Source organism: Rhamphochromis longiceps, linkage group LG23 (assembly GCF_057381845.1).
Source record: "Rhamphochromis longiceps isolate RC_006_pf linkage group LG23, R_longiceps_female_GT1.1, whole genome shotgun sequence".
Classification (NCBI taxonomy): domain Eukaryota; kingdom Metazoa; phylum Chordata; class Actinopteri; order Cichliformes; family Cichlidae; genus Rhamphochromis; species Rhamphochromis longiceps.
Genome location: NC_140578.1, coordinates 44,644,201 through 44,670,470, shown reverse-complemented (window position 1 = coordinate 44,670,470; position 26,270 = coordinate 44,644,201). Strand labels below are relative to the sequence as shown.

At 42.8% G+C, this 26,270-nt stretch overlaps 2 protein-coding genes across 4 annotated transcripts in view; both read right to left on the bottom strand.

Moving 5' to 3' along the window:
* Positions 1 to 26,270, bottom strand: part of LOC146642803 (NACHT, LRR and PYD domains-containing protein 3-like) — a 325,246-nt gene that overhangs the window by 224,458 nt on the left and 74,518 nt on the right. The window lies entirely within an intron of this gene.
* LOC146642807 (protein NLRC3-like) lies at positions 517 to 25,516 on the bottom strand. 3 transcript variants are annotated; one of them, XM_085397223.1, is made up of 6 exons: positions 25,213 to 25,516; positions 23,260 to 23,360; positions 21,981 to 22,058; positions 20,091 to 21,876; positions 12,700 to 12,873; positions 4,195 to 4,387 (listed from the first exon to the last, which is right to left on the bottom strand). In XM_085397223.1, the coding sequence occupies exons 1-6, from the start codon at positions 25,311 to 25,313 to the stop codon at positions 4,195 to 4,197; spliced, it is 2,433 nt and encodes an 810-aa protein (XP_085253349.1). In that variant the 5' UTR covers positions 25,314 to 25,516. The 3 variants fall into 3 exon arrangements, with proteins under 3 accessions (XP_085253348.1, XP_085253349.1, XP_085253350.1); XM_085397222.1 differs by lacking the exons at positions 4,195 to 4,387; positions 23,260 to 23,360; positions 25,213 to 25,516 and adding exons at positions 517 to 990; positions 1,666 to 1,839 and having other exon boundaries at positions 21,981 to 22,439; XM_085397224.1 differs by lacking the exons at positions 4,195 to 4,387; positions 23,260 to 23,360 and having other exon boundaries at positions 12,696 to 12,873; positions 21,981 to 22,059; positions 25,215 to 25,516.

Below are 26,270 nucleotides of genomic sequence, written 5' to 3'. Positions count from 1 at the left end.
AATAACTTTTATTTGTTTGTTTCTGTATTATTTTGTGTATCGTTCTTATGAGCTGTTGTTTTTTCAGTGAAATATTATTTCATTGTTTTAAGCTTTTTGTTGACTTTGAAGTGCTTAAGTTGATATTTTTGAACATTTAATTTGTTCGATTATTGTCGAGTCGATAAAACTGTCAAACGCACAGCTGCTTCCAGCATGGCCGGAGGAGAGGTGGCCGAGCAGACGCACAACACACACAGCTCACAGGTTTGCATTTCTATATATTGCAGATGTTGCAGAAATTGAGAGTAAAGAACTCAGAGATGCAGCGCTGTCTCCTGCCCCTTATTTATACACCACAACACAACGACAGGCGTAACTCACACAAACGGGTAACATGAGGCTCAGATGCTTTGGACGTGTTCACATATACTGGACACAGAATGATGAAGATGGAGCTGCAGGAAGGAGGAAAAGAGGAAAAACACAGAAAAGATTCACAGATGTGGTGAAAAAGGACACGACAGCTTCTGTTTGTTAGTTTGGTTTTTCTTTATTTGGTAAAGATTCAGAAATAAAGAGAAGATCACATGTTTGAATATTATATTAACGTTCTGTAATTACAACAAGTTGTAAAATCTTTCCAGAGTGAGAAAGAGACTGTGCAGAGACTGTAGAAGGACAGAGCAGCAGCAGAGCAGTCCAGATACACTGATGATCCTCTGTCAGATCCAGAGGGACACACAGGGCTGATGCTGGACTCTACATTGTGTCTGACAGTGGAGCTGTTCTCAGAGCAGTTCACTCTGCAGCACTGACAGTCATCTGCACTTCATTCCTCTGTCAGTCACTGCTGGATGAAGCTCTCCTCTCCACCTCCCAGTAACATGGCCCAGTCAGAGCGTCTCTACACACAAGCTGCTGCTGCTGCTTCAACCTCTCTGGATCATCAGGACACAGCTGCTCCTCTCTCAGCACACACACCGTCCTGTTTACCATCATCACCACCACCTGCAGAGAGAAGGAGGAAGAGCAGAGGAGATAAACGAGTGTTTCCAGAGACTCTTCATCAGCTGTCAGTCAGTGATGCAGCACATCCAGTATAAAGAGCAGCAGGGACGTCAGTGCTGGGACTGTACTAGGACTCATTGTTGCTTCACTTTTTCTAATCTTTGGATTTTTATTGAAGTTGCTGAAAATGTTTTTCCCTCCTAGTTTGAGTTTGGACTTTCATTCATTAGAAGAACCTTGGTGTGTCCACTCTGAGCTCTGTAGGAACCCCAACAACAAGCCCAACAATCCAGATGGACGGTTCCAGCTGTTAACTGGAGGAATTCCATCCAAACATCTGCTCTCACTAAATTCTTCCTCACCTACAGACTGTGTTCTTCACTGCTTTAAACTTGGAAATCAATGCAGTCATTGGTCTGCGTGCTGCTTTGTTCAGAGAGCTGATTGGCTGTTGACAGTGTTTGATCAGAGCGTGTCAGCCGTTACTATGGTGACCATAAAGGTGAGAAACAGGAAGTGTTTGTGTCCAATCCTGAAGCCTGTCACCGTTCTCCTCTCACAGCTTCACCGAGAAGCTGCAGCTTTACAGGAAACACTGGATCTTTGTTTCATACTGACTGTGTTTAGTACAATACTGCTGACAGCACCACCCACTCACTCCATCACTCTACTGACCTCAGAGTCTCCAGTCTGTAGTCTGGACTCTGCTGAAGATCAGACAGCTGCTTCACATCTGGATCCTTCACGTTGTTGAAGTACAGGTCCAGCTCTCTCAGATGGGAGGGGTTGGACTTCAGTGCTGCTGCCAGATAATCACAGCTGATCTTTGACAAACCACATCTCTTCAATCTGTATAAAGAATGAAAGATGTAAGTTTATTAGACAAAGTGCTTGAAATCATTCAGTGTTTCATCATCTGTTCAGAGCTGAAGAAGGTTCAGAATGTAGAAGTTTAGAAAATGGAAACTCCAAACAGCTGAAGCCAACAGGAAGCAGCTTCAAACAGGAAACTGTGCAGAGTTTCAGACTATATGTCCTGATGCAGCCAGTTGGATTTTGGAGATTTGAATCTCTGTTCTGTGACTAAGTCCTTGAATCATTTCTTCCAGTTGGTCCAACAAGACAGACTAAGTATTGGACATGTGTTGTGGCTCCATCAGGGGAGCTTCTAAATGTGATGTGATGGCCCCTCTGGGTCTGTCAGGTCACAGCACTGAAGAGAGCTCAAACTGGGCACACAGTTGTTCCAGTCTGGACCAAAGACTCTATACTGGGACTGAGGGACTGCTTTGACTGCACCCACTGGGACTTTTTAAAGGCTCATGTTCTCACTTAGATCATCGATTTCTACTGACATTTCTTTCTGGGAAAAATGGGGATTACTTTGGAAACAGGAAGTATTTTCCCCAATAAGCAGCCCTGGATTAGTAAATCACTCCAACATGTTCTCAGGCAGAAGAAGCTGTCTTGTTATGAGGGAGAGAAGAAAAAGATTGAGGCACAGAAACCTGTTGAAAGAGAGATAAAGCAGCTAAAATCAGGTGTAAAAGTAAAGCAGAGGATGAGCTGAATAAAGGACACTCAAGGCTGGCTTGGAAAGGAATGAAGTCCATGGTGGGGATGCAGAACAAGGAGCAAAGATGAATGTGATGCTGAATCAGCAGAAGACTTGGACTCATTTGATTCCAGCTTTGATATCATTGATTTCAATGAAGAGCTTTGTGATTGTAGCAAAGGGCTGGTAGCTCTGAGAGTCCCACTGATGAGGTGTTTGTGTGGAAATCTCTTAGTGGGACCAAAGAGAGAAAAAGCCCTGGTCCTGATGCTGTGGGAGGGAAATGATTGAAGTGTGCTGTGAGGAACTGACTGGGAGATTTTCACACATTTTCCAGTCCTCCTTGGAACAACAGGAAGTTCCCAGCATATGGAAACAAAGGTTAAGTGTCCTATGGCACTCAGTGATGATGGTGCTGTGGCCCCACCACCTCCACCTCTTTGTAAAGGAACTAACTGTAATCTGAAGCTTCAAATGGAACTAAGACTTCCTCCACTAGGTGGCAGTGTCTGATGAGAAAGTGTTAGTGGAGCTGGCCTGGAGTCAGAAACAGGAAGATGCAGGATTTGGGCTGAAATGGGCAAAAGTGGTTAGCACTAGTGCCTTAGAGCAGGAAGGTTGTAGGTTGAAGCTTGTTGGTCAGCTGGGCCTTTCTGTGGAGGTTGGATGTTCCCCCACAGTCCAATGAAATGCTGCTTAGGTTCATTGGTGCTTCTACATTGGCTGTAGGTGTGGATGTGAGGGAGTGCTTCTCTGTCTCTCTGTTGGCCCTGTGATGGACTGCTCACCTGTGCAGGTGGACCACGCCTCTTGCCCTATGACAGCTAGGGCACAGGCTGCAGCCCTGTGAGCCTAAGCTGAATAAACAGTTAGCAAAAATGATCCATAGATGGCCTGAAATCCCCCAGTTAGCAGTTTGGTAGATAGCTATGACATGCTAATCCCATCCAGCAGCTGTATTCTACCTGTAAGCTGATCCCTGCTGAGCCAAAGCACTTTTTCCATATGCAAATTACAACCTTTAATAGAAACCTATTGGTCAGCATCTTATTAGCCTGCTGTTAGCTTCATTCCACAGAAAACTGAGAGAAACTAACAGAGTTGATAAAGAATAAAGAGAAATGTGCTGATTTAAAGCCTTTGAAGTGCTTCAGATGATCTCTGTCCACTTCTGTCCACTCATTCATTCATGTAAGCTTTCTAATGCAGCTTTGATCTTCACAGTCTGCTTGATGAAACTCATTCTAACCCTGAATGTCAGAGTGTTCCTCCTTCTCTTTCCCATCATTCATGCTGCCAGTGGAGGAGATTTGGATGTTGGACTGTGTTTTGGATGATGTGTGTATGTTTGTGTTGGACTGCTGTCTGTAAAGCAAACGCACATTTTGCTTTGGATTTCAGTGTCAGACAGACTTTAAGGTGCAATGAAGAGTTTGAGAGTTTCACAGTGAATTTTCCAGTGGAGGATTTTTCTTCTTCTTTGAAGGTTTGAAATGTGAACATTGTTCTGCTGCAGTCAATGGACTAAACCAGAGAAGAAGAAAACAGACTTTACCATGAAGATCCTCAGTGTGGATCAGTATAATATCAGCCTGATGTCTGCAGTTTAGTGTCAGCACAACTTTCACATCATATTCATCTCAGCACAACTAAAACATGCTGACTGACCTCAGAGTTTCAAGTTTACATCCTGGACTCTCCAGGAAACCACACAGATGCTTCACTCCTGGATCCTGCAGGTTGTTCCAGCTCAGGTCCAGCTCTCTCAGATGGGAGGGGTTGGACTTCAGTGCTGCTGCCAGATAATCACAGCTGATCTCTGACAAACCACAGCTCTCCAATCTGTATAAAGAATGAAAAATGTAAGTTTATTAGACAAAGTGCTTGAAATCATTCAGTGTTTCATCATCTGTTCAGAGCTGAAGAAGGTTCAGAATGTAGAAGTTTAGAAAATGGAAACTCCAAACAGCTGAAGCCAACAGGAAGCAGCTTCAAACAAACACAACAAGAGAAAAAACTCTGAATGTTTCACATTAAAGTCGTACATTTCTCATAAAAACAGGACAAAGACTTGAAAAAGTCGTGTTTTTCCTTCCAGGAACCACATGGCTTCACTTTTAAAGGTGAAGTGTGACAGAAATGGACATATTTGAAGTCCAACACCTTTTTCCAGTCACATTATTAAAGCAGACAAACTACAAGCTCATTTTCATTCCAACAAGTCATCTTCTGACCTGGACTAACAACACTGGTCTCTATGTGCAGCTGGCTGTGAGACCAGTGCTCAGGGAGCGTCTACAAAGTGCAACACTGAAAGAACATCACACACTCATTTGCTTCCAGCACTTTCACACAAACATCTACTGTCATTATTGTCACCAAACTCTGTGGATCCTTTATTGCAAATTCAAATGGGATCAAATGGTCAGACAAAAGAGGGTTATGAGGAAATATGATGAAATGTTGTGTATTAGCAGCAAGTTATTGAATCTTTTTCCTCAGAAACCAAACAAAATGATTGACAAACATGTTTTTACAAACTCAGTGTTGGACTTGGATCAGCAGGATAAGCTGATGTTTAAAGGCATTTGAGTCTCGCTGTATGAGAGTCCAGTTCTTACTCAATATTTATGGATGATGTTCTTTCAGTGTTGCACTTTGTAGACGCTCCCTGAGCCTCACAGCCAGCTGCACATGGACCAGCTGACATTACCCAGCATTAGAGGCGGCTGTAAAAAATTCATGTTCCCATTTAAATGGTTTTAATTTGAATAAAACGATGTTGATTCATTCAATCCTGAATCGATGTTTAATATAAATGTATTTTGCCAGAATCTCAGGTTAAAGCTCACAAACTATTTCAACAAGCAGCAAACAGATAAAACAGTAAATGAGAGCAGCTAAACACACAAAGATGGAAACACAGAGCGTGGATCGTTCACTCGACGGCACGTACACGGACACGCCGTCGGGGCTGAAAGTGGACAGCTCACAGATCCTGAAGCTGCAGGTTTCATCTGTCTCCAACCAAAACTGAGTGAAGCAGCAGCAAAAGAAGATCCAAACTCTGCTTCATGTTTGATCAATATGCTCATGAATTCTCTCTGACTTTGGCTGTTCCTGCCTGCACAGCTCTCTCTCTCTCAGTGTACTCCAAGAACAGCTTCAAACATCTGTTTCTGCATCATTCACTGTTTATTAGCCACCAGTCTGCTGTTGTGTTCAGTGCTGTCGGCCTCTGACAGTAAAGCCTCATTTCTGCTGTTCCATGGAAACTTTTTAAAATGATGACAGATTACAAACTCTCAGCTGTGTCTGTAATCAAACCTCTGTAACTTTGCTTCACTTCAGCAGCATCAGCTCATGTTCACATGTTGCTTCATGGTTTGCTTCAGTTTTTGATCGACTGCAGAATATTTTGAAGGTTATCTGCTATAAAAAGCCAGAAGAGGAAAATCTGCTTCATGTGTTTCTGTTTGATCCTCAGTGACTTTGACACAAAGGCCTCTGCTGTGATGATCACACCTCTGATCAAGTCTCACAGTGTCACAACTGATAAATGATCAGAGTTAGAATATTTCTGACTGTCTGCTGTGTGCCGTGACCTTTGACCTGCTAAAGACAGTCAGCTGTGGATTATTCATTGTTGTGTCTGATACTTAGAACTGTGAGGAAGAAGCTACACAGTTAATCAGGGTCCCCTCTCTCTGAATCAGGAAAGGTGGGCAGGCCGCGTGTGGGCCGCGGGCCATACGTTGAGTATCACTGTTTGAAATGTGAACATTGTTCTGCTGCAGTCAATGGACTAAACCAGAGAAGAAGAAAACAGACTTTACCATGAAGATCCTCAGTGTGGATCAGTATAATATCAGCCTGATGTCTGCAGTTTAGTGTCAGCACAACTTTCACATCATATTCATCTCAGCACAACTAAAACATGCTGACTGACCTCAGAGTTTCAAGTTTACATCCTGGACTCTCCAGGAAACCACACAGATGCTTCACTCCTGGATGCTGCAGCTTGTTCTTATTCAAAGAGAAGGAGTAATTACTCAGCTCCAGCTCTCTCAGATGGGAGGGGTTGGACTTCAGTGCTGCTGCCAGATAATCACAGCTGATCTCTGACAAATCACAGCTCTTCAATCTGTATAAAGAATGAAAGATGTAAGTTTATTAGACAAAGTGCTTGAAATCATTCAGTGTTTCATCATCTGTTCAGAGCTGAAGAAGGTTCAGAATGTAGAAGTTTAGAAAATGGAAACTCCAAACAGCTGAAGCCAACAGGAAGCAGCTTCAAACAAACACAACAAGAGAAAAAACTCTGAATGTTTCACATTAAAGTCGTACATTTCTCATAAAAACAGGACAAAGACTTGAAAAAGTCGTGTTTTCCTTCCAGGAACCTCATGGCTTCACTTTTAAAGGTGAAGTGTGACAGAAATGGACATATTGAAATCAATGATATCAAAGCTGGAATCAAATGAGTCCAAGTCTTCTGCTGATTCAGCATCACATTCATCTTTGCTCCTTGTTCTGCATCCCCACCATAAATATAAAGAGGCAAAACTCACATTTTCCAAAATCCTCTTTAAGCTTCGACAATAAAGGAAGATAGTTTTATACAAGTCTTTGTGGTTTTCTTGTCACCCAGATGCCCGAGTACTTAAACTTGTTATAGCTGGGTTTAAAAGGGGCTAAAATACACAAAACTCCCCAGTTGTCGTACAGATAGACTTTGCCTCGCTCTTCCCAAAATTCACTTTATATCCAGAAATTGTCCCAAATTCCTTAAGTATGCATTAAGGTGACCTTGAGGCTCTTAAAGGCGCCTATAAATAAAACGTATTATTATTATTATTATTGTAAGTCTATCCAAAAGTTTGTGGAGGCTGTTCGATGGGTTGGAAATAAATAAAATCATGTCGTCGGCATAAAGAGAGACTTCATGTTCGATACCCCCTCGATGTTTTCCCTCAACACCAACACATTGTCTCAGAGCAACAGCTAGCGGTTCAATGGCAAAAAGGAGACAGAGGGCATCCCTGTCCTGGGGGGCAGATTATTGTTAGTCTGGACAGCTGTTAGAGGGGAGCAATACAATACTTTTATCCAAGATACAAAATTAAAGACACATTGTTTAAGCGTATAAAAAAAAATCCCATCTCACCCGATCCAACGCCTTTTCTGCGTCAAGCCAAATGACAGTTTCCAATGTATCACCTTTAACATGGGTATAAATGATATTTAATAGAGCTCTAATGTTCAAAAAAAGAGTGCCTAATAAAACCCGTCTGGTGAAATAATGGAGGACAAATACTTGTGTAAGCGACGGGCCAACACTTGAGCCAGGATCTTGGTGTCTGTGTTGAACAAAGATATTAAACGACATGAACGACAATCTAAATGGTCTTTTTCCTGTTTTACAATTAAACACATCACTGCTTGATGCATTGTTGGAGGCAACGACTGTGAGAGGAAGGATTCTTCAAAAGTTGATTTTAACAGTGAATTCAGTCGGTCAGAAAACTTTATGAAAAAATCAGATGGATACCCGTCGGGGCAGCAGATTTTCCAGACTGCATGCTCCGTACGGCCGTTTCAATTTCAACATTAGAGACAGGTTCCTCCAGACTAGCGATCGCATCTTCTCCCAAGGAGGGAATATCAAACACCTTATTGAAATCATTGTGGATCTCAAGGATAGTTTGGTTGTCTGTAGACCTTATTCCCTGGTCATTGTAGAGCTCAAGGATAGTTGGTTAGCTGTTCTTAGTCGTAGCTGGTGAGCTGATAACTCGCCTGTTTTTTCTCCATGTTCATAAGCGTAGCTGCAACTTTGACTCAGCCTGTTTTGTAGATATGAGATTGTATTCAGTTTGTCATTGTAACCGCTGTGTATATAATACAGGCTCAGGAGAGTGGCTGCACACAGCATGTAGTTTAGTGTCACGGTCACAGTGGCTGACCGTATGGAGAGTGTGTGGAGGACTCAGGCGCAGACACTGGCGCAGACATGAAACTGAGTTTTGAACGAAAAGCGAGCCTTTATTTCGGCTGAAGACATCAAACAAGGCAGAATCACAGTGAAGAGAACTAAACTGGGGAACTAATACTATAATAAATCATGAAGACACAGAAAGCTATGGCTAAGAATACAAAAGACTGGGCATGAAAATATGGAGGGTGGGAACACAGATGACGCGACACAGAGACATGAAACACAGAGACTAAATACACATGAGGGATGATCAAGTTCCAAAGATTAAAACTGTCAAAGCTGCAGGGGGGATTGGCTGTTCCAAACCTGAAATATTATTTCTGGGCAGCTCAGATGAGACCCCTGACTGTATGGGTGCGGGATTTGTCTGAAACTCAGTGGCTAAACATTGAGAAGACAATGTGCGAAAGATCATTGGAATCCCTGCTTTGTTCTAACATTTCAATTAAAAATGTGCATATGGGGGAACGGACGAGGGTCACACTGAAGATTTGGCGTAGAATCAAACAATCATTTGGTCTTCCAAAAGAAATTTCAATGTTATCAAGGCTCTCCTCCCTGCAGGGTTTTTCTCCTATTGTGGAAGACTCTGGCTTCAGAGCATGGTCACATAGCAGGCTTCATAAACTTTGTCATGTTGTGAGGAATGGGCACCTGAGCTCATTTGAACAGTTGAGGTCAGTTTCGGCTTCCTTCTTCTGACTTTTTTAGATTTCTGCAGCTAAGAAGCTTTTTGACAAAACATAAAGAATGGAGGCAAGTTTTGGAGCCCTCACCCATTGAGGAAATATTTCTAAAAACATTTCAAAGTAATTCCTCCCCAAAATTAATCAGTCATTTTTATAACGCATTTATGAGTTTCAATACAAATGCAACTTTGGATATTAAGGCAAGGTGGGAAGCTGAGACTGGCACTCAAATCTCAGAGGACACCTGGGAAGAGGTGTTCGGTGAAGCCCATCTGGTGACTAATTCTGGGCTGTGGAGAGAATTTAAATGGAAGGTGGTCATGAGATATTTTAGAACCCCAGAGATAATTGCCAAAATGAAGCCTACAAATCCTGACACCTGCTGGCGAAATTGTGGTACTTATTTAGGAACCCACTCACATATATTCTGGTCATGCCCAAAAATCTGCTCACTTTGGAATGACATATTTAAAGTTCTCAGTACAGTTTTCCAACAACCATTAACAAAAGACCAACAGTTAGCCATTTTAGGAGTCTTACCAAAGGGTTTTGCGGGAAACAATAAAACGTATCTCTTAAGAATCTTACAGCAGCACTAAAGTGTATCACTATTAAATGGCTGAATCTTGACCCACCTTCATATAATATGTGGATTGATAAAGCAAGAGAAATTTACCAGATGGAGGAAATAACATCTGCTCTGCGGATTCAGAGAGAATTGTTTACTGAGCGTTGGCGACCCATACATGCTTTACTGTTTCAATAATTTAGCATAGGTCTGTTTCGTTTTGTCCATTTACGGCTAAGTTTGTCACAAGTTATTTAATATTACATAAAGTTTTTGTTTTGTTTTCTTTTTGTTTTTGTTGTTGTCTGTTTGTTTGCTTGCTTGCTTGGGTTTTGTTTTGCTTGGGTTTTGTTTTGTGCTTCCTAATTGCAGTTCTTATTTTAACCTACATTTCTGCATTGCAGTTCCTGTAACTGTCCTACTTGTGAACATCGACAAGCACAAGTTGCAATGTTGTAAATTATAATAAAAATTGAGTTAAAAAAAAAAGAACATTAAAGTCGTACATGTCTCATAAAAACAGGACAAAGACTTGAAAAAGTCGTGTTTTTCCTTCCAGGAACCACATGGCTTCACTTTTAAAGGTGAAGTGTGACAGAAATGGACATATTTGAAGTCCAACACCTTTTTCCAGTCACATTATTAAAGCAGACAAACTACAAGCTCATTTTCATTCCAACAAGTCATCTTCTGACCTGGACTAACAACACTGGTCTCTATGTGCAGCTGGCTGTGAGACCAGTGCTCAGGGAGCGTCTACAAAGTGCAACACTGAAAGAACATCACACACTCATTTGCTTCCAGCACTTTCACACAAACATCTACTGTCATTATTGTCACCAAACTCTGTGGATCCTTTATTGCAAATTCAAATGGGATCAAATGGTCAGACAAAAGAGGGTTATGAGGAAATATGATGAAATGTTGTGTATTAGCAGCAAGTTATTGAATCTTTTTCCTCAGAAACCAAACAAAATGATTGACAAACATGTTTTTACAAACTCAGTGTTGGACTTGGATCAGCAGGATAAGCTGATGTTTAAAGGCATTTGAGTCTCGCTGTATGAGAGTCCAGTTCTTACTCAATATTTATGGATGATGTTCTTTCAGTGTTGCACTTTGTAGACGCTCCCTGAGCCTCACAGCCAGCTGCACATGGACCAGCTGACATTACCCAGCATTAGAGGCGGCTGTAAAAAATTCATGTTCCCATTTAAATGGTTTTAATTTGAATAAAACGATGTTGATTCATTCAATCCTGAATCGATGTTTAATATAAATGTATTTTGCCAGAATCTCAGGTTAAAGCTCACAAACTATTTCAACAAGCAGCAAACAGATAAAACAGTAAATGAGAGCAGCTAAACACACAAAGATGGAAACACAGAGCGTGGATCGTTCACTCGACGGCACGTACACGGACACGCCGTCGGGGCTGAAAGTGGACAGCTCACAGATCCTGAAGCTGCAGGTTTCATCTGTCTCCAACCAAAACTGAGTGAAGCAGCAGCAAAAGAAGATCCAAACTCTGCTTCACGTTTGATAAATATGCTCATGAATTCTCTCTGACTTTGGCTGTTCCTGCCTGCACAGCTCTCTCTCTCTCAGTGTACTCCAAGAACAGCTTCAAACATCTGTTTCTGCATCATTCACTGTTTATTAGACACCAGTCTGCTGTTGTGTAATAATGAAAGAAGTCGATGCTTCAGTGCGTTGAATTGTGTTACACAAAAATAAGCAAAGTTTTCACGTTGTTCAGGCAGAATCGAGCGTTGAAGAATGAATTCACACGTCAATAAACATTTTCAAGCAGGACAATGAAAGCAGGAAATACCCCAAACTGCCATTTCTCATTCTACAACTTCAACAACTGCACATGAATTATACTTCATACACAGACCCACAGTCTCTGATTGCTCTGAAATCTCACTGACAGCCAATAGAAATAAAGAAAAGTCAAGACTGACAGTCTCTGTGGGGTTAGGCAGTGAACTGCTCACGCTGCGTTCAAGTGCATCACAAACTATTGGAATTGGATCCAACTTTGTGAAGCAGATTTCTTCTCAGCTGCTGTTTTGAACATTTCCTCATGAACTGTATTAAACTCTGTAAATGAACTGAGAACTATTTCTACATTTGAAACTATGGATTCATTTTCCCGTTCACTTCTGTACGTTAGTGTATAAATGAATGTTAGACTGGGCTCCATGGAAACACTTGGACTGGTCTCAGCTGCCTTCTTTCTGTAGTCCTTTCTCTTCTCCAGCTTCTGTTTGAAATCCTCTCACAGAGCCTGAAACCTGCTTTGCTGTCATGTTTGGGCCTGTGTTCCTCTGCTTTAACACAAACCTCACCACAGCAGCTGTGTGGGTCGTCTCTGTAGCAGCCCGATCAGCTTCTGATACATGAACATCATCACAGCTCCTAACTTCACCTTTATTAGCTTTGACATTCATGTCTTTCTTTTCTCTGTCTGTTTCCACACAAGCTCAAAGTCTCTGCAGCCTGTTTTTATCTGCTATCATCAGATCTCCAACAGCCTCATTCACATCCATCACACACTCTACAGCCTCACCAGTACTGACTTCATCTTCACTGACTGATGGAGCACAACATGAACCTGTGGAGGCTGAAAAGCTGTCCAGACAAACATCTCCCCGTCACCACTCCACTTCTGTCAGCCTTTAAATGAACCCTGCTCAAGTCTGTCACTTCTATTTGGAGCCAAGAGGAAAACTGTTGTTCAGTCGTTTGGAAAGACACAACATTTCTGAAAGCACTCAAACTTCTTCACATTTGTCTTCAGACACATCCTGAACATTTAGGAACTAAAGAACGTTTCAAATATCAAAGATCAGAAATATAGAAAAACAACAACAGCTGCAGTCAGTGAACTCACCTCAGAGTCTCCAGTCGACAGTTTGGACTCTCCAGTCCAGCACACAGAAGCTTCACTGCTGAATCCTGCAGCTTGTTCTCACTCATGTCCAGTTCTGTCAGATGGGAGGGGATGGACTTCAGAGCCGAGGCCACAACTTCACAATGAGTCCCTGAGAGTCCACAGTCAGCCAGTCTGTGATCATAGAAAATACAAAATGTGTCATTATAAAAGCAGAAAGTCTGCATTATAAACACAGACTGAATGTATATGAAGACAAAACAGAGTGAGGTCATAATCTGATGAACATCTGCTCTTCACATCTGTGCTTCAGCTCCTCTTACTGTGTTTGACATGACACAACGATTGAGTCTCTCTCAGACCTGCAGACTTTTAATGAGAATCTTTGTTTGGCTTTAATCTGCAGATGAAGGAGGAAGATGGTGTCACATTTAGGCTTCCATAATGTCCACAGTCTGTCACTGAGATCTGATCCAGAGTCAGAGTGAAGACACACATTTGGACTGTTTCCTGTCTTGAATCTAGAACATTTTGAATGAGTTCAGCTCAGTGAAGAGTTCCAGCTGGAAAGACGATCTCTGTTTGCTACCTGCTGCTGTCAGGTACGACTGTTCACGTCCACACTCAGGAAAAATCTGCTGACTGTCACCAAACGGAGCAGAAATCTCATCACTGGACAATAATGATGAATGAACTCAGAGCTGCTGATATCACATCTGATTTCAGGGGAACTAAACTAAAAAGGAACAAATAGAAACAACCATCATGACTCTGTTTGACCTTCAGATCAGAAACTATGGTTCAGAACAGCAGCAGGATTTCAGGCACTGTCACATCCTCAACATCCATATTCCAAATGCTCTTCCTGACAGGACACTCTTTGTTCCCACTCAGGGAGTTTCCATGTGTACAAATCATTTCTGAATCTCAGTAGACTGGGAGGTTTTTCCATCTCATGAATCTCTTTCCTAACATCAAACTAGATAAATCAAACAAAGGAACTGGAGTCTGTCTAATTTCTGACCCCAGTAAAGCTTGTACTGGGATACCCCGACATACTCTCTCTCCATCTGCTCCCACAGCCTCATATTCACAGCTGGCCCTTCTCTCAGCATCCACACTCAGGGTGGGGGCGGGGTCAACACCAGTCAAAACCATTGCTTTGGCCTTATGGCCATTTTATTAGTGTTCGTTTCTGAGTAACAAGCAGGCCTACGCACAGGTGTTTGGACATGTGTGGACCCGACCTACACTTAAACTTCTTAAATCCTCTGTTTCTGTGTCACCAGCTACACTTTTAATATTAATGTATTCACTCCGACATTTTTGGAGAGCAGTCAGAGCTCATACACTGCAGACAGACATGTCTCCCAGCACACAGCTGACTGTCAACTCTCTGAGATTGGATATGATTCATTTAGATTATATCTGTAAGGTGAAGTTTATCTCGGTGTTTATTTGTTCCTGAGGAAGTCAGCTCGGCTCAGATTAAACTTTAATAACTGAACAATTTCAATGAACCTTAACGCCTCCCTGGAGCATATATGGAACTGAATCAGTCACTTTTCTTTATTTCCTGATGTTCATATGTGACATACATGTTTTAACCATTAATCTGGAATTAAACTGACATTTAATATATTTTAAGGAGGAAAGAGAAATTTCACCAGAGGATGTTGATGCTGTTCATGGAGACTGAAGACAGAATGATTTATCTGTCTTAATATTTCTGCTGCTCTTTCCTCTGGTGCAAAAATATTTTAACTGTTGGTTTTAATTCAAAATCAATGGTTAAAATGTTAAAATACCAACAAACTTGTGGCGTTAGTGTTGATATTCTGTGAGTTACTTAAAGAGATCACACAGGTACAGGACATATTTTATGTTCAGGTTTATGCATGTTTGTGGTGTGATGTGCATGTAGTGGGCTGTTATGTTGTAAACTGTGTGGATGTGTTTGGGAACAGAAAGATTATTTTACTGCATAAAACGGCGCTGATCAGCTGTTTCTGCCGCTGATACACTCGGCCGGTGAACCACCTGACTCACACAGGCTCTCCTCCTCCACAGTCCTCGTTTATGAAGAGCTTTACAAACACAACATCACGGCTAACAGCTGGATTCTCCCGTTTCAGTGCCAAACAGCCACTTCCTGCTACAGACAGTAAAGTGGACAGTTCGGCGCTAAACATGTGTTTAAAACTTTAAGCTCTTATTTGTTAAAGCCAGCTTCACAGACAGATCTGTGTCAGTGTTTTAGAGCAGGGCTCAGTGGTGTAAACCAGCCTTTATATGTGTTTCATCTCCATTTTTACATTAAACTGAACCAAAACACTGAAACCTTCACCTGATATGTCTGTGTAGGTTCTCATCATACAGTCATGGTAATCTAAGGAGCCTGGAAAGAAAAGTGACTTCTTTAAGTTTCTTGAAGACGTTTCATCTCTCGAAACCGCTGCTGATAATCACCCACACCCTTTTTCACAGCTTGGCTCATGTGATGAGCCACATGATCAATAGTTGGTCAGCGACCCTCTTAAGGGACACTCCCACTAGGATTAAAATCTGGGACTCTCCACTTTTTGGTTTTAGAAGTGAAGAAGCTGAATGTTCGGATTAAACATCTTCAAGAAACTTAAAGCAGTGCACTCGCTTTTCTTTCTAAGCGGCTTTTCTTAGATCACCTGATATAACCTGAGTAAATTATGTCGGGTTTGAAAACTCTGCAGCATGACCCGGGTGTTGCTGGTGGCATCATGAGCTTAGACCCCTCAGTCAGCTCGGTCTGAAGTCATCGCAGCACTAACAGGCACAAATAGGCTCTAACGTGACAAACTGACCCGACATTTAAAGAGTGCCCACTACAGTCTCAGCTAAAACATATTAAAATGTGCAACACCAAGGACTGTACACTGGACTCCATTTCAGTGCAAAATAATAAAACAAAGTAAATCCATCCAATCTCCTCTGCCTGTCCTTATCATCAATAAAAACAATTAATAAAACAGAAAATCATAGAAACAGTCATCTTTGTTATTGCATCATCACACATCAGTTCCCAGTAACTAGTCAGAATGAGACGTTGTTTTCATCTTTCTCACACTCATCTCACTCCCCGGTCACAACAGGTGGTGACTTTAACAGGTGTTACAACCTGGCTCAAAGCTGCAAAAGAGGGCGGAGACTGAAAACAGAGACTGGTTTCATTTTGAAGTTCTTAATAACCTCGGCTAAAGATGAAAACAGACAGCGTGACAGGGTCTGACAACGAGTGGTGGCGTCGTCCTAGCCGACCTCGGCAGTTATTCACACGCCATGACCAAAAACTCCTGCAGTGTGACAGCAGACAGAGGAGGAGTCACAGAGGAGCGTAACAGCTGTGACAGATGCAACAGGAGGACGAGCTCCAACAGTAAACACACTGTGAAGACAGGAAAGCAGTCACGAGTGATATTGGTCCTGTTTTTATCTCCACTAAAACCTCTCTAACGTCACATGTAACAGAACACAGACACGTCTGATTATCAGGGACCACGACCCACATCTTTGCCTCACTATGTTTATAAGAAGAGACTGAAAATAATGATTCTCCCAACACATCACCAACACTTTTATGGCAAACAGATAATAGTGAGTGACAAGAGGTGAACTGTTTCATATGCAGTTATCAGGGTAAATACATTTAAACCAAAGACACTGGAAGAGTAAAGGAAAGGAACTGAAGGTGACAATTCAAGAAGCTCAACAGAAGTCAAATGTAACATGATCAAGATTCCCTGTTAAAATATACTATGTTAATAATAGTGTATAGTACAATAGTATACTATACACTGTTATTAGTATAGTAGTATACTTGTCACACAGTGGAAATTTGTGTTTTTATGTTTTATCAATCTGTGTATTGGTACATAGTGTTGATTTTATTTGCATGATTTTATTGTGATATTTATATTGCATGGTTTTATCCTCATACTTATATTATGTGTGTTAATGTTGTTGTACCATATTCCTTTAATCCACTGAGGACTAAACAGATGGGGGCGTTCCCCAAGGTGGCCTATCAGCTGCCAGATTGACCTGTTAAAGGGGATGGTGAGCGCAGAGACAAGAGGAGCGACGCACGAAAGGTGAGCAGGAGAAAAAGGAACGCGTGTAAGCCCGCACGTGTGTTGAAGGAACTGCTGCCTGACTGTGGGGCGCCGCGAGTCGTTCGGCGATCCAGTCCCAACTGCAGGAACAGCAACAGTGGGTGGCGATGGCCCTCAATTCACAACAGGGCAGGGATGCCCCTCTGCCTGCATCTGACGGTGCTACGAGGGAGGCCGTGTGCAGGTGTGGAGTGGGGCGAGACTGTGCGGCGACGCGCTGTCAGGAGACAGGTCTGCGACAGGAGCCCCCTCCTTGTTCTTCTGGCCGGCGTGGTTTCCATCCCGGAAGAGAAATTCCTCTCCTGTTTCAGATAAGGCACATTCGCCCGCGTGTGGCTGTACTGTGGGATTATGGGACTGTGGGAGGGTAATTTTAGCATATGGAAAACATTTTTTTAGCTTTGTTTTAATAGTGTATAGTTATTTCTGCCGGCAGGGTTTTTAGCGCATTGAGAACACTCTTTTTATTGTATACGGGGGATTTTAACTTGTATTTGTGATTCTGGCTGTGTTTTTTATGGAAATAAATGGTGTGTGTTCAAAGCCAGCTTAGTTTCTGTGCCCTGAGCGCTGACCCGCTTGCTCCCCTTCCTCTTGTATGTGAACGGACTTGGAGGTGAAGATTTAGGTCCACCAGTCTTAGCGGCTACATAATTTTGGCGTTTGTCGACAGGATACAAGTTTGGGAGCAGTGTTCAGTACCTGGGGTACAGATATAGATGATAGAATGCTAAGTGTTTAAATCAGCTACCCTTGTTGAGGGTTGTGAGCAAGGGGTGTACAGAAAAGACGTTTTATTGCCACGTGAGTATTCATGAGTAGTGTTCATCCACAAGGGATATCAGAGGAGCTGAGCTGAGAGGAGTCAGTGTTCTGATAATCCCATACATTAGCTATGCTATGTGGTCACGAAATGGAAGAACAGCAGGTTACCTGGATGTGGCAATTGGACTGTATAACTTACCTATGCTGTAACTTTTCTAGGATGCATTCAAAGGAACTCGTTGGTAGCAGATTATTGCTGATGTTTCATGTGTTATGTGTAAAGAAGGGACTACCAGAGACACAGTAGCCAGCAAGGCCAAGTGTTGTTCAGCCACCCTCCTGGACAGAACACCTGAATGTTGTGACAGGGACTGTCACAGTTAAAATATGGGGGGGATGTCACACAGTGGAAATTTGTATTTATCTTGTATATTGTTTTTATTCAGATTTTTAGTGTTTATTTATGAGTGACGTTTTATTTGCATTGTTTTATTCTGTTTCTATTGCATGGGCTTTAGTGTTTTATGTGACATAGTTTTTAATCCACTGTGGACTGGCTACACATGGGACAAATTAGCTGATAGGGACCACCTGCTGAGGCATGGGTGTGTCAGCTGTGTAAAGACCTTTTAAAAGCAGGCTAGCTGAGCACTGAAGGAGAGAAGCCCAAGACTGGAAGGCTAATGCTAGATGGCCAGCGTGACACGGCGACCCAGTCCTGACCTCATGGAACGGCAACAGTAGGAGACAACGCGTGTGATTGGCAGCAGGTTTACTATCTGTTATTTTACAGGACACTGATGCAAGGGGAGCTGTGGCGGTGGTCGCATGATGGATTCGGGTGCAGAACGCAAGCTGGGCTGGGATATGATGGGCCAGTGGAAGGACAAGATGGGAGGCTCTTGCTTGTCTGCCGAAGACGGGGCTGGCGTGGACTCTGCTCTAAAGCCGGAATTCCTGGCCTGCTGATGGACCCATAATGAACATGTGGCATAATTATAGCAGGGGTTTGTTAGTGAATATAGAAAATGGTAGTTTTACGGGTTCTAGGATTGTTTTATTTAGTTTTACTAAATTGACAACCTTGTATCACGTACATTTTAAGGGTGTTTTTATTTGTGCTCCCTGGCCCAGTAATAAACTGTTCCTGATCAGACCTGCTTCATCTCTGTGCCCTCGGTGTCTGACTCGCTTGTATTTTAAAGAAGCTTTCTTTTTAGAGGACATTCTGGCGCGACTGCTTTAGTGTCCCCATGTGTTACATACTATGCTAATAATAGTGTACAGTATAATCCTAAATCTGCAAATGTTGAAAACTTCTATACAATCTCAATATTATGGAGGATCAGAAGAGTCAAAACACATCAAAATACATTTCATGCTTCATTAATAAATTGTGCAATAAAACATGAGTACATTTATTTCATTTTAAAAAACATTTTTGAATTCCAATTTTTAAAATGATTTTAAAATCTTTTAAAAAATAAAATCAAAGATTTACTTTGTACATTTAAAATGGTGATTCCACTCCTCATTTGAAAATCCATTTCTTCACTGCATTTCCCTTTCCTGTTAGCTCAGGATTACCATATTAGGTATTAGCTGACCTCTGACACCACACAAGTGGAATATAAGGTCAGAGTCTCGTCTCTGTTTTTACAGAGGATGTGGTTCTGTTGGCTTCATCAGGTGATGGCCTCCAGCTCACAGTGGAGCTGTTCTCAGCAGAGTGTGAAGCCGTGTGAATGAGGATCAGCATCATGGTCCTCAGCTGGGAAAGGGTGGAGTGCCCACTCTGGGTCAGAGACAAGTTCCTGCCCCAGGTGGAGGAGTCTGAGTATCTCAGGGTTGAGTAAAGAAGGGGGAGGGGAGCAGGAATCAACAGACAGACTGTTGCTGCGGTAACAGTGAGGTGGACGCTGTACTGGTCTGTCGTGGTGAAGAGAGAGAGAGCTGAGCGTGACAGCAAAGCTCTAAATTTACCAGTCGATCTACGTCCCTGCCCTCACCTATGGTCACAAGCTGTGGGCAGTGACGGGAAGAACCAGATCGTGGTTACAAGTGGGGCAAATAAATTTTCTCTGAAGGGTAGCTGGTGTCTCCCTTGGAGACGGGGTGAGGAGAATCCCCTTCACAAAAACTAATCAAGTGAACAAGACTCTCCAGGAGGTAAACATTTAAATATCCAAGTCCACCATAAAGAGAAAACTGCATGAAGGTAAACACAGATGGTGCATTACAATTCATTGCATGTGTTTTACATGAAGAATGGAGGATATACCATCCACTTTCACTCTGTCTTTAGCAGCAAGTGGCTCTTTGTTGTTTGGCTAGCTGCACTGAAACAGGAGAATCCAGCTGTTAGCCGTAATGTTGGTGTTTGTAAAGCACTTTATAACCAAGGACTGTGTTTTTAATTTAAACATTAAACTATTAACCGACACTGATCAATGATGTAATGATCACATCTGGACTCACCGAGCCTTTCTGCAGTTCCTCACAGCTGGAATCAGTCTCAGTCGTCCCTCCTTTGAAGCTTTGTACTTCTGCAGGTCAAACTCATCCAGAACCTCCTCTGACATCTGCAGCATGAAGGCCAGAGCTGAGCAGTGGATCATAGTGAGGTCCTTTGACCTTTTCTTTGACTTCAGGAACTCTTGGATCTCCTGATGTACTGAGAGGTCGTTCATCTCCATCAGACAGTGGAAGATGTTGATGCTTCTGTCAGGAGAGGATTTAAACTTCTTGTTATTCTTCAGGTTCTTGATGACTCTCTGGATGGTTTCTGGACTGTTCTCTGTCTGACCCAGCAGACCTAAGAGTCTCTGGTTGGACTCCAGACAGAGGCCATGAAGGAAGCGGACAAACAAGTCCAGGTGGCCATTTTTACTCTGGAGGGATTTCTCCATGGCTCGTTTAAGGAAATCATCCAGAGATGACTCTTTGTATTTTTTTCCCAAAAAGTCCTTCAGCACCTCTGACTTCCTGTTGGTGAAACAGTGGAACATGTAGACTGCAGCCAGAAACTCCTGGATGCTCAGATGAACAAAGCAGTAGACTGGTTTCTGGAAGATCACACACTCTCTTTTGAAGATCTCTGTACAAACTCCTGAGTACACCGAGGCCTCTGTCACATCCAGACCACACTGCTCCAGGTCTTCTTGGTAGAACATGATGTTTCCTTTCTCCAGATGTTCAAACGCCAGCCTCCCCAGCTTCAGAAGAACTTCCCTGTCAGCCTCCGTCAGCTCCTGTGGACTCGTCTCATGTCCCTCGTGGTACTTGTTCTTCTTCCTCTTTGTCTGAACCAGCAGGAAGTGTGAGTACATGTCAGTCAGGGTCTTGGGCAGCTCTCCTCTCTGCTCTGTAGTCAACATGTGCTCCAGAACTGTAGCAGTGATCCAGCAGAAGACTGGGATTCTACACATGATGTGGAGGCTCCTGGATGTCTTCATGTGGGAGATGATTCTGCTGGACAGCTCTTCATCACTGAATCTCCTCCTGAAGTACTCCTCCTTCTGGGCGTCAGTGAAGCCTCGTACTTCTGTTAGCCTGTCAACACATGTAGGAGGGATCTGATTGGCTGCTGCAGGTCGGGAAGTTATCCAGACGAGAGCCGAGGGAAGCAGATTCCCCTGGATGAGGTTTGTCAGCAGCTGGCTGACTGATGACTTCTGTGTGACATCAGACAGCAGCTTCCTGTTGGTGAAATCCAATGAAAGTCTGCTTTCATCCAGGCCGTCAAAGATGAACAAAAGCTGAGAGACAGCCAGCTTCTCTGCTGTGACCTTCTGTAATGTTGGATGGAAAACATGGAGCAGCTCCAGAAGACTGTACTGCTCATCTCTGATCAGGTTCAGCTCCCTGAATGAAAGCAGAACCACCACACTGACATGTTGGTTCTCCAAGCCCTCTGCCCAGTCCAGAGTGAACTTCTGCACTGAGAAGGTTTTTCCAACACCAGCCACGCCGTTGGTCAGAACCACTCTGATGGGTCTCTGTTGGTCAGGTAAGGCTTTAAAGATGTCCTGGCACCTGATTGGAGTGTCATGGAGGGCGTCCATCTTGGAAGCTGTCTCCAGCTGCCTCACCTCATGTTGGCTATGAACCTCTTCACTCTGTCCCTCTGTGATGTAGAGCTCAGTGTAGATCCTGTTGAGGAGGGTTCTACTTCCTGTTTCATCGCTTCCTTCAGTCACACGTTCACATCTCCTCCTCAGACTGATCTTATGTTCATCTAAAACCTCCTGCAGACCAACATCTGCTGAAAGAAAGAAAAACAGAAAGAAAACTCTTCAATGTCTGAACAATAACAAGAAGTCCAGTTTTCAGAAATGAGTCCATCAGCAGACAGATGTTCAGTCTTACTTTGTACACAGCTGTTCTGACTGGCTGTCTGCAGTCCAGCTCTGCTTCTGGATCTTTCTCCACACTGGGGACAGGACCAGTCTCCTGATGAAGCAGACTGGTCCCAGTATGAGGAGATGCACTGTCTGCAGAACCAGTGTCCACAGCTGGTAGAGACTGGATCCTTCAGGACGTCCTGACACAAAGCACAGCAAGACAGCTGCTCCTCCTCACAGACACCACTCCTCTTCCTCTTCCTCCCTCTGTGAACACATTTCTTTATCACTAAAATCATTGACTGTCAGTGACAAACATCCAGATTTGATGACACTGTGCAGAAGCTCTGATGGTCACAGAGAAAAGTCAAAGTGGAGAAACTTGTGTTTGAGTTCAGAATCCAAGTTTCCTTTGCTGTTCCTGCCTGTCTTATTAAACACAGAGTGATCAGCCTACAAACTCCACAGTAAAAGCCTTCATCACAGAGCCAATCAGGCAGAAGCTTCTGCACCATCAGGACACAAACAGAGAGGAGCTTCTATCCTCAGACCATCCAAGTCCTAAATCAGAACATGCTCCCCTCATAGCATCACCATCAGGGTTTAAACAGGACCTTACATCATGTTCTTGTCTCGCTGTCATATTTCAGATCATACCTGATTCATTATGACGTCACACGCTGCTACACTGATCCTGCTGCTTCATTACTGCTGATATTACTCCGCTCACTCTGTTCAGTTACTCTGTTTACATCACTTTGCTCATTTGCTTTGTTCTGCTTGCACTGCTCTGTCAGTACATGCTGTGCTAATGTGGCACAAAGCACTTTAACATTACATCTGCACAATGTTTCATTATTTCATTTAATGATTGTTTCTAATGTTTTGTCCAGTCACAGGAGCAGCTCAGCACATTTCACTGTGTTGTACGTGTATGACGATGCCTGTGACAAATAAACAGCCTCGGACTCTTCAATCTTCTGCATTTCTTTGGAGATCAGCTCAGTGGCCTGTTGAGACCATCTTTCTATTTCTGATGACTCAGTTCAGATTATTATCCTGATACTTTCTTTTAAAATGTGATGAAATCATTTATCTGATGTTCTGACACAAATACACCAAAACAATCCCAAACAGCACAAACCACCACGTTACACACAGTGTAATAAAAATACAGGCAACTACAAATAAAAACACTTTTAAAATATAAACTAAAATTACAAAGTGGTCACAGAATTTCAAACACCCGTAAATGAGTCAGCAGCTCTCTTACATGGTCAGCTGAGCTCCATGATTGAAGAACGTTGTTGCTGCAGGTTCATGACTGAAGACTGGAGGTCTGTTTTTGGACCGGTCACTCCTCATAGACACACAGCTGGATGCTGGAGACTGTGACCTCTGACCTCTGCAAACACAACCACATTGCATTCATTTCACATCAATTAGTACACCACAAAAGGCATGCAAGAAACACAGTATGAAGGCAAACTTCTGGCTTCAATAACATTCAACAGGTCAGGTGGAAACTTTTCTCAGATTTGATTCATGTTTTTATAGAACGATCCAGCTAAAAAAAATATACCATTAGGTCAGGGGTCAGCAACCTTCAGGACCCAAAGAGCCATTTGGAGCCAGTTTCCACGCAAAAGAAAACACTGGGAGCCACAAATACTTTTTGACATCTAGAATGAAGATAACACTGTATATACTGTTTTTTACCTTTATGCTTTGTATGAACAACTAAGGTGTGTTGCTTATGAAATCCATGAAGTGCTACAGAGAAAATTACATGTTATTTATGTAATGAACACATTTGAACTCTTACAGAAATATAACAAAAGGAAAGACACCCAGCTGAACTAAAATGATGTAGCAAACAAAAACTGCTGTGAACCGCCACCCTTATATCTCCTTTGGGCTTTTGGAGCCTTGACCTGACTTTTAAAAAATAATTGGAAAAAAAGCTCTATGCTGCTGAAAGATGAAAAATAGATATTTGCAAAATTCTGCCTAAATATGTATTTTACCTGGTTAATGTGTGTGGCGGGGCGTGGTCTGCAGCGCCGCTGCAGGGGAGGCGGACGCACCTGAGCGGCACCCGCAATCACGCCTCGCCGCCTTAACGTCTGTGCTGTTGTGTTGGTGTGTGTCGGGCTGTGAGCTGCAAAGCTACAGCTGGCTGTGTGCGTACAGCAACCGTGTGTGAAAAGCGGTCATTAAAGAGATGCTGAAAAGCGTGTTCATGCAAACATCGTCGGGTCTGCCGTGATATGTTTACAACGGGACTTCTGCTCCTGAACCTCTGCGCACAGCGTCTGCAGGTCGGGGCTGTACGAAGTCACTTTCATCTTTACAGGACTGTAAGCTGTCGTCTGTGAGGCGTGAGCGGTGTTTGTTTTTAACATAGTTCACGGTGGAGAACAGCTGCTGACATAATGTGGATCCGAAGATCCATAACTGGCCTACCTGGGGCTGAAAGTCTCGATAAATGCACGGCGTTTCGGCGGGTACACCGGCTTCCACGAGTGTGACGCTTATTTGAACGATCAAAAAATAATAAAATATAATTTTATTTTTTTATTTCAATATCACAATAATCTTCCAATTTAGAACTAGAAGTTAAAAAAGAACATAAATAAAATACACTTCAGCTAAATACTTCTAATTTATTTTCCCAAACCACGAGGAGCCGCACTGTAAGGACTAAAGAGCCGCAGGTTGCCGACCCCTGCATTAGTGTTAGTCAATGTTGCAACTGAACTGAAAAACAACATATTTTGGTCAGGTCCAAAGAAACAAAGTCACTATTAATACAACACAACCCCCCCAAAAAGAGCCATGTAGACCCCGGGCTCTATGGGTCTTGTGCTCGGAGCTTGTTCCTGTGCTGCCATGATTAGTGCCTCTGTGCTGTCTTTCAGTCCAGCTTTGTTCAGCCACTGGTAGGATTTCTGGATGTCAGCCACTTCCTCTGCCTGCTGGTGGTGCAAACTGTGTTGTTCTGAGTTTCATTGGACGTCTTTGTCCAAAGCACCAGACAAAGGGCAAAGTAGATGCATTTGCATCAGCAGGAAAATACACCCCAAACTAGCATCATCATTATACAACTTTAACAACTGCCACTAAATGATACTTCATACACAGACCAGTGTTAGGTTAAGTTATGATGTCACTGGCAGAACATTTATAGAAACAACCTTTGAACTCTGAGTCAGCAGCTCTCTTACATGGTCAGCTGAGCTCCATGATTGAAGAACATTGTTGCTGCAGGTTCATGACTGAACTCTGGAGGTCTGTCTCTGGACCAGTCACTCCTCACAGATACACAGCTGGATGCTGCTCCGTCCTCTTCCTCCATCTTCTTGATGTCAGGGTGGAGTTAGTCTGAGAGGTAAACACACACACTCAGAGGTGCTGTTGTACTGGAAGCATCACACTGACGGCTTTCTAATGTTGGAGCTTTGGCCCTAAAGTCCAAACCAGTTATTTTAGAGGCTCAAAGTCTTTAAAAAACACCAAAACCATCACATTATTTAATAAGTACATGATCAGGTGGATGAAGGAACTCCGTGTGTTTGGGATCATCATCATGGTGAGGAGCCCACATGTTACGGCTCCTTTGGAGAGAAGCTGAGGATCACTGCAGGAAGTGAGCTCATGAAACCAAACTGCTGTTTGTGAGCAGGATGACTCTGTTATTGGACCTGCTCTGTGTTCTACATATGATCAATACTTCAAATATCTGTAAACATCTCATCTTATATTTGTTGCACTTGGTCACATCTGTCTTTAAAAATAGATTTTTAATGTCACTGAGAGTTCTTTTCTACCTTTATTGATTTATTTTGGAATAAATTAAATATAAAGGTGCCAAAAACTGCCTGCAGCTTCTGCTCTGTGACAGGAAACTACTGTCAGGCTCAAAATGACTTCAGATTATTCATCACAGAGTGTTTATAGATCACAGGACACGTTACAGTTTCACTGTCGATGTTTTAGTTTTAAAAAAAAATGCTGTGTTAAGGTCTTACTGTGAATCTGCGCGCTCATTGGCTAATAACTTGAGACTGACAGGTGGTTATCCAATCAGCGTGCGGCCTCACACGGACATAAAACTCTTAAAGTTTGTTTCTGAAGGGATTTTCAGATCAGACCTGATGTTTCTGCCTACAGCCTGTTTACCGATATAATCAATATCAGCTATCAGAGCAACAGAAACCTCGGTGATCAGGACGCCGGGACTGAGAACAGGAAGTGGCTCAAACAGTTTAAAGTCAGCCTGAAAGGAGTTTCTGTCGCCATTTTTTTTGTCGTG

Bases quoted from the DNA above. Each gene is read 5' to 3' on its own strand.
- LOC146642807 (XM_085397223.1), bottom strand. From the start codon at position 25,313: ATGGAGGAAGAGGACGGAGCAGCATCCAGCTGTGTATCTGTGAGGAGT. The intron at 12,874-20,090 runs GTGAGTCCAGAT...CTATGATCACAG, and splicing joins AGGAACTGCAGAAAGGCTCG to ACTGGCTGACTGTGGACTCT. The intron at 4,388-12,699 runs GTGAGTTCACTG...TTCTTTATACAG, and splicing joins TGTCGACTGGAGACTCTGAG to ATTGGAGAGCTGTGGTTTGT.